The 8,474-nt window shown below is 41.6% G+C and overlaps 1 protein-coding gene across 1 annotated transcript in view; it reads right to left on the reverse strand.

Moving 5' to 3' along the window:
* Window positions 1-6,395: 6,395 nt before the first annotated feature.
* The window catches only part of LOC138042558 (tyrosine-protein kinase Fer-like), a 33,344-nt gene continuing 31,265 nt past the window's right edge, over window positions 6,396-8,474 (reverse strand). The window contains exon 14 of the mRNA XM_068888497.1: window positions 6,396-7,732. Coding sequence (XP_068744598.1) covers window positions 7,568-7,732 — 165 coding nt within the window. The 3' untranslated portion in view covers window positions 6,396-7,567. The remainder of the gene's footprint in view (window positions 7,733-8,474) is intronic.

The following is an 8,474-nucleotide window of genomic DNA, read 5'->3' on the forward strand; positions in this document are numbered from 1 at the left end:
TGTTGATAATGTATTTATTTGTGTTAACTTCGCGAAAAAATACTTTGGTGACGTCCTTTCGACAGGGTAGATCGACAACAACGTCGTTTGCGCTCAGAAATGCACTATTTCCGATGAAAGGGAAAATGATTGAAACGCTAGCACAGTTTTGACTGCCGCGCGCACTGCGGGCGCGGGTTTCCGTATGCAAGGATAAGCGTAGTCTGTGCATCAGCATTACTGCAAATTGCGTGTGTTGAACGACAGCATGCTTGGGTCTTTTAACACGTATGCCTGCCACATTTTAAAACGGTCACCCTTTAAGTAACACTCTAACCTGCACTTTTCGGGTAATGACTATCCGCAAAATGGAGACGAAATTGTTTTTCTCCCATTGACAACTTTAGTGTACATACTCAGATTTACACCTGTTTTTGGCGACTGTTGGGCAAGAATGAGTCGTGTGCGAACTTGAAGACGTTTGCTAATCGTTTTCAAGTTATCGTGGTGTAACTCGCATAAAGGCGATTTAAAAAACATTTTGCCAAACCTTTTCCTCTAAATTTATTTGAAATCGCGCAGAAACTAATGTAGAGACGACTTGAATGCTATTAGAGTAATGAAGATGAAATTTTTTGAACTTTGACCATAAATCCTCAAAAACGCCATGACAGTACCCCGACACGGTCAGAAAAACTTGGTTTAGGCCCCGTTCACGCTACCCTGGGTACCAGAGTTTTTTCCTCGCGCGCGGCGGACGGAAATTTTTCGCTTCGCTTCGGCGGCCGCAGGCCAATGCGCGTTTTTCGCGCGGGTCACAATAGAGACATGACCGACACCGGAAACTGCGCAAGAAAAACCTCTGGCACCCAGGGTACGTCCACACGTATCCGGATATTTGTTAATCCGCAACTTTTTCTTTCCGGATACGTCTTCTGTCCACACATGTCCGGCGAATTCGCGAGCGTATCCGGAACTTTTTGAATACGCTCTCCAGAGTGGATACTTTTTATTAGTATCACCCAACTAGTGGACTAATGCAAATCCTGCATTTTAATTGGCTACGCTACTAGTGGACTATTAGTAATAGTCCTCGAGTAGCGAAAAGCGTGACTCCTTCTTTTGTTTTATTCCCAAATAAATATTTCTTCAATTTGCATTTGCTAACTTTATTATTGCCTTTTCTGTCCGACTAGTTGGGTGATACTAAAACAATTAGACCCTTCGCCCTCAAGAGCCACGGGTCAATAGCCCATTCGGCTTCGCCTCATGGGCTATTGACCCGTAGGCCTTGCGGGCTGCGGATCTAATTTTTAACTAGTAATCCGCTATGAATCCGAAACCCCGTGTGGACGCTAATCTGGGATTTTTTTAATCCGGATGACGTAACAAGATCGAGCCCAGTTCCTTACCGTGAAATCAATTCTCAAGATGGCCGCCGGCAATATTATTTCTTCATGGCGCATGCTCTGTTTCCATTAGGAGTCCTGAGTACTAGAGTGAATCCGGATACGTTTTGGACACGTGTGGACAGGCAAATTCGATTTGAATACGGAAAGTGTGGATGGGAATATTTTTTAATCCGGAAAGGAAAAGTCGCGAATTAAGAAATATCGTTGTTGTTCAGTTAAAGTGGCTTAGTAAGTGTGAACACGGTATAGGTTTTAACGAGCCAAAAACATTGTGCAGCGCATGCGGCAAGCATTTTAAAACATTTTTTTCTTTTTCCCCATAGTAAACAGGTTCACAAAATTCTTAGATTTTGACGACAAATGGCGTACAACAGTTCCTCCTTCATTATCTATATTTATTTACTCCATCAGTGTTTCTAACAACTCGGTCGAAGGCTACTTCGCCCGGCAACATTGAAAAACGCAAACAAGATGGGTAACATGATCTTGATGTTTACTGTAGGGTAACGTTTTCTTTTTCTTTTTTTTTTCGCCACCGTTGTCGGCGTCTTTTTCATTTGCCTACTTTTATCAACACCTTAGGTTTCTTTACCTAAACATAAACAATCTTACTACTGTACAACCCTTGACCCAACTGATTATTCGTTGTTTCACGTGTAAATAACCCCTAAAATGTGAGCCATTATGTGTTGGCGAAAGTAGGCGACTTCATTTTAACTGGTCAAACACAAAAGGGGTTGCTCCACGCTCTGCTTTTGTTCGAACCATTCAAGCGCGACTGGCGATCTACAAACAGCAACACCGAGACGGAACTTAAAAGATATTTCCAGGGTGAGGTGAATAGTTGTTTTAGTATATACTCAAACAAAGAGATATAGGCCGTATTTACACTAGAGGACGTTTAAGACGTCTAGACGCATCAAATGTCTGGTCATAAGTGCGCGACTAATGTAAATACGGGACGCACGTAACTTCGACGGCTAGCAATCAAATTCATGATTCCTTTCCATTTAATCACCAAACGTGCGTGCGTCCCAGTTTAGTGCGTTTCGTCTTTATACTGGACGGCTGGATAGGCTCGTTCAATAAGGTACGAGGAAACTTAACTTTAAGTACTTGTTTTCTGTGTATTCTCAGACTAGTAAAGAGTATTGCAGTTTGCACAAAAGTTGCACGTGAATCGAGATCAAACTAACAACTTGAACCACGAGGTAGATGAGAATGTGAACAAAACTGCGCATGGGCAGATATGCAAATTATATGCTAATATTTATGTTAATTCAAGCGTGTCTAACAGCTTAGACCTCTGAGACGACTAAGGCGTCTGTTAAGTGCGTCGATTAGACGTACTTAATTTGAGACATTTAATTCTTCCGACGATTAATGCGTCCACCTTATTTCCCGAATTTATACTAGTGGTCAAAGACGTCTTAGACGTCTTCTGGTATAAATACGGCCAATATAGCACAAAAAGATGATTTTAACTTATTATTCCTGCAACGATTATTACAATAATTTCGGGCGCAAATCCGGGGCAAGTATAGTTAACAACTATTCACCGAAGTGGAGGTGGCTAGCGGTGGATATTTACAGAGCCGAGGTAAATATCCAACGCCAGCCACCGACACTGAGGTGAATAGTCGTTTTAGCGGAGGGGTTGGCGCAGTGGTAAGATTTCTGCCTCCCAACCCTAAGGTCCCGCGTTCCATTCCCGGTTCTGCCGAGACTGGAATATTTGGCGACTTTCTTTCCCGCTAAAGTTCACTCAGCTTTCCATCCTTCCGAGGTCGGTAAAATGAGTACCAGCATGCATGGACTGCTTAGAAGCGGCTACTATTTGCGGCTGTATATGCTTCCAGTCCGCTGGGGGTAAATTGATCATTGTAAAACGCCTTTGAGACGTTAGTGATAAGGGCGCTATATAAATGCACCACTTTACTTTAGTATATACTAAAACAGTGAGATAATATACAGCACAAAAAATTAGTTTGGATGTTTTCTTCACTTGTCACGGATGCAAATCGGGACGCCATTTTTTCCCGAGTTGCTCGGAGGTAAATAGCACAGGATATTCGGAGTTTGACGAGCCAATCAGCGCGCGAGTTCAACGCTATCCACTGTTTTAGTATATACTAACAAAGGATATTCGGAGTTTGAGCAGCCAATCAGTGCGTGCCTTGAACGCTATCCACTGTTTTAGTATATACTAATATCTTTTAATTAATTTTCAATCTGGTGTTCTCATTGGTTCACTCAATTTCGGTTATCAGCTCATATACCGTAAGGAACTTACATGGAAACGGATTGCGTAGGTCGTTTTTTCGTGAAAACGGAGACAAATCCTGTAGTGCTGAAGGTAAAACAGTTAAGAATTTACCAATAATAAAATTTAATAAAACAGTTATTCCATTCGCGCTTATTGGATGAGACTGGTTATAGCCAACTCACATCCAACGCGCGATCATGGAGTAATTAGGGAGTTTAATTAAGCACGCGCGTGTTTAAGATGCGGGCAGCAACCGGAAATGAGCTGTTTTCCCTTTTAACTTGTCTTCACACAACCACATTTACATTGCCAAGCATCTTTTCTCCATTAGAGATGACTAGTATAAAAATCTGGGAGACACCACTGTCCTGGCTCGCGAAATGTTCTCTTTCGGTTGTGGTCCGTCTCAAAAGCGCGCGTGCTTAACCTCCCTACTTGTTAAATGACGTATTACGGACATATTCCCGTTATACACAAATTGTTACGTACAAAGCTTTGTATACGTCCACGGTTGTTAATCACCCCCATTTGCCTTAGGTACCACGCATTTTTTTATTTACCACATCGCCGAGATGAACCAAAACCAACATACAGCTGATTCCAGCTGGCTGCAAGCTGTGCTCCAAGGCCACACATGGACCGTATAGCGGCCGCCAGAGGCGCCATTGTATGCTTTCGGTTCGACCTTGTTGAGCTGCGTCGTTGCTGTACTTGCGACGGCGATTAGCCACGATAATATTATTATTATTATTAAACGGTTCAGCGTGTAACATCGAGTTCTAGTTACACGCGAGAGTTTGCTAAGCACGAAAGACGCGTAACAGTCGCACGAGGCGATAGCCGAGTGGACTCCAGCTTTTTGAGTGCTTAGCAAACCTCACAAGTGCAACTATAACTCGATAGTACACATTGAAACAGTTTACTATTTGTTTTATAACATAACACATCTTGCGACATCCTTGTCCTCTTTGAATGCCTCTCGCGCCTTAACGCGTCGAGATGGCTTTCCCTTAGGCTTGCAAATCGCTCTAGAAGTACCCGATAACGGGTTAAGACACGACATTTTTCAGTCCTTTTCCATATAGCTGCGAAGAAATTTCAGTATATTTGGGGGTACACTGGTCGGTCATTATTTCAGTTTGAGGAAAAAGCAATTTTTTCCCCGGCGCACGCGCCAGTGTTTTCGTCATAACCATTCACCCATGGGCAAATAATAAAAGGGTAATTGACTTTCGCGTGCACAAGAATAGCAAAAAATTTTGTTCTCGACACTATAAAATATTCTCAGAAACCATTTGATCCCTCGGCAAATATCGTTGTTTGCGCGATGCAAGAAATATTTCTGGAGAACATTCTCGAAAAAATAGGACATTTAAAAAAACGCCAACGCCTCGCAAAACAGTAAATCTTTATTTCTTTATCTTGTATTTAACACCGTACGCTTTCAATTGTAGGCTACTTAAGGCGCGTTTACACGACAGAGGAAAAATGGCACGGGTCCGATAAGAAGTGGAACGGTTCCATTGATTTTTGTAAAGAAACAGTGAACTTTTACCCGTTCCGCTACAATAGGCGCCGTATGGTCCCGTAGCGGGACCATAGGCGCCTATGGTCCCGTAGCGGAACGGATAAAAGTTCACTGTTTCTTTACAAAAATGATTGTAATCGTTCCACTTTTTATCGGACCCGTGCCATTTTTCCTCTGTCGTGTAAACGCGCCTTAATTATACTGTGCAAAATGAAGATGGAACTATTGTATAATACTTGACGATATTGCAAATCTCTATTTTGGTTGCCTTAGTCGAATCTTAACCTCCCTAGTTTTTCCTGGTCGGAGTGGAGGGAGGGAGGGGGGGGGGTGGTTGTATTAAAACGATCAATTACTCTATATATACAATAGTTAATACAAGAATGTGGTTGTTAAATGTATGAGGTAAACTTCAACTAATTTCATGTACACAATTATTACGTATACAACACAACCAAGCGAATGTGGTTAAACCCATTTTGTTTCATTTTCCGCCAGTGAGTTGTAAAACTCAACCAATTCCATGTACACAATTATTACGTATACAACACAACCAAGCGAATGTGGTTAAACCCATTTTGTTTCATTTTCCGCCAGTGAGTTGAAATCAAAGTGCCTCTATGATAAAAAAAATCACTTCCTTTTTTTTCTTCAGAGACCATTAAATAGGAAAATTCCAGTTAAAATAAACAGGTGTCTCTCTGAAATCAAGGCTTAAAAAACTTTGGTCGCTTGGTGTTTAGATAACATAGTTTTGAAATCCAAAGAAAAATAAGAACTGATGTTTTGTTCACAGGGGCACTTTAAGCCTGTAACAGAAACAAATTTCCAAAAAAAATTACTACAAATAATCGCAAACTATACTGAACCTTTGTTAAGTTTCGGGACATTTTAATACATTTCAATATTATTTCATAAAAACACAAGAAGCACAAAAATGCCCCAAATTTTAAGATGGTTTAGATTCTCTGATATACATTTTACCATCCGAAATTGAAGCATACTTTACCAGATCAGGGTCAATTTCTTAGAAAAAAGGACTCGATATCCAATCTTGCCGCCATTCTAGGAAAACTTGCATGAACATCTCTCAAACTTTGAATGAATTGACCCAATGCAAATAATGGCCGCCAACAAATTGTTATTTTGTCGCTGTGTTAATAGCTTTAACTAACCTCGTTTTACAGCCCAAATTCTTTCACTTTTACACGTGTTAACGAGACTAGTTAGGCTAATTAACATAAAGACAAAAGAATAATTTGTTTGCGGCCAATTTTGCATTCGGTCAATGAAGACAAAACTTATCACGTTTGCAGCCAGTTAGAGCATGTTTTCCTGTCACGTGTTTACGCTTAGATGAAAACGATGGTACATAGTTTGACGTTGACGCTGTCCTTATTTGGAGAAATTCGAAAATATAGCTTAGGCCCGTTTTAAACGTCGCACTTTACATGTGCCGAATCTAATGAAAATGAGAAAAATCTACTGTTTTCGCTCATTTGCATTAGATTCGGCACATGTAAAATGCGACGTTTCAAATGGGCTTAACGTTTTAAAAAGTTACAATAAGCCATTTTACAGTTGTTTGCTCAGTGACCTAGCCTATGAATGGCTGTGAGGCTGCCGGTGACCTTGCATTGATACAGCCCCCACTGATTTTATCATGTAAATTGTGTTGTTGTAATTCTTATTAGTCCGTATTAACATTACAAAAGCACAAAGGTTTGTATCAAAACAGGGTCACCGGTAGCCTCGCTTCCATTCGTAGGCCAGGTAACTTAGCTACAACTGTAAAATGGTCTATTCAGAAAACGGTCTGTGCATTGTAACTTCTAATTAAACCCACATTCAAATTTCTCCACACCAGTGTTTCGTCAAACTATGTCATGTTGTCAACCAATCAAATCATATCCAGTACTCTATATAACAACTTTGTTCCTATCACCCGAGGAAAAATCTCGAGTCATTCTTGTAGCTGATACCGTCCAACGGCCTGTACAACAGACGTCTGAAACATCTCTAAATTACATTTCTTAGGGTGCGTTCGATGGACCGTATTCCGGAATATGAATACATGGAATAGAAGTTATAAATTCTTCGTTTTTACGGAGATTCGTATAAAAAATTGTCAAACACCCGCTAAAATGCTATTTTAAACGTATCTTTATCATCCTTGTTGCTTCAAAACGCCATGCTGACATACCATTTTAAATCATCACTCCGCGTATTCTTATTCCGGAATAGGGTCAATCGAACGCACCCTTAATTAAACAGTTTATGCCGGTTTTGACGTTCGATTTGTGTTGGGTGCATTCAAGACCCAACAAAAGGCCTCGCAAACCGGGAATATAATGACTTCCGTTGCTTGTTAGCGATGCTTTATTATATGAGACCCTGGATTTGTTTGAGTCTTCTTAGGATTTCGGAGAAACGTGGCCTCTCTTCCGGCTTTATGTTCCAACTGTCCTTCATAATTTGATAGACAGCTGGTGGAGTGTCTGTCGGGGGAGGCATACGGTAACCCGTTTCCACCTTGTCTCGAGTTTCCTGTCCGTAGGCAAAAAATGTAAATCATTTAAAAATAATGACCAAATAACATTTTAGTTCCATACGTGGGCCAATCCCCCTCACTGGTTTTCACCTGATGTCTCGGCGGTGGGAGGCCGGGTTCGAGTGGACCGGGAACATTGTGTTTTGTCAAGAGAAAATGAGGGGACAGAGACGGAGTCTCAGGGCGTTGGTCGGGATATGTCATGTCCACGAAAGTTATTTTTAGACGAGCAGAAGTCTTTGTTCTAGCGGAAGTCTGTCTTCCGAAACGTCCGCATGCAGTCCTGTCTCGCTCTCAGGTTCTTAGTGAAGAGAGAAAATGGCGGCGCACGTGGAAGGCTAATGAATATTTATTTTCTTTCAAACATCAGACCGAGGTTGGCCTGCATGCGGACGTCTCGGAATACAGACTTCCGCTAGAACAAAGACTTCCGCTCGTCTAAAAATAACTTTCGTAGACATGACATATCCCAAGGGCTGGACCGGGAGCCTCCTTCTTTGTCCCCTCATTTTCTCTTGGTTTTGTTCTTGGGCGAGACGCACTCTCACGGTGCCTCTCTCCACCGAGGCGTATAAATGGGTAAAGGGGTAAGTTTCTAAAGAAACTGTGGTGCTGCGTCGGTGGGGAAGTAGTACACAAAAACTTGGTTTTATCGACGGAGTTGATAATGTAAATTGACCACCGTACACGGATTCTAAAAGCTGACGTTTCGAGCGGTAGCCCTTCGTCAGAACGAAG

This window comes from Montipora capricornis, chromosome 3 (assembly GCF_036669925.1).
Source record: "Montipora capricornis isolate CH-2021 chromosome 3, ASM3666992v2, whole genome shotgun sequence".
Classification (NCBI taxonomy): domain Eukaryota; kingdom Metazoa; phylum Cnidaria; class Anthozoa; order Scleractinia; family Acroporidae; genus Montipora; species Montipora capricornis.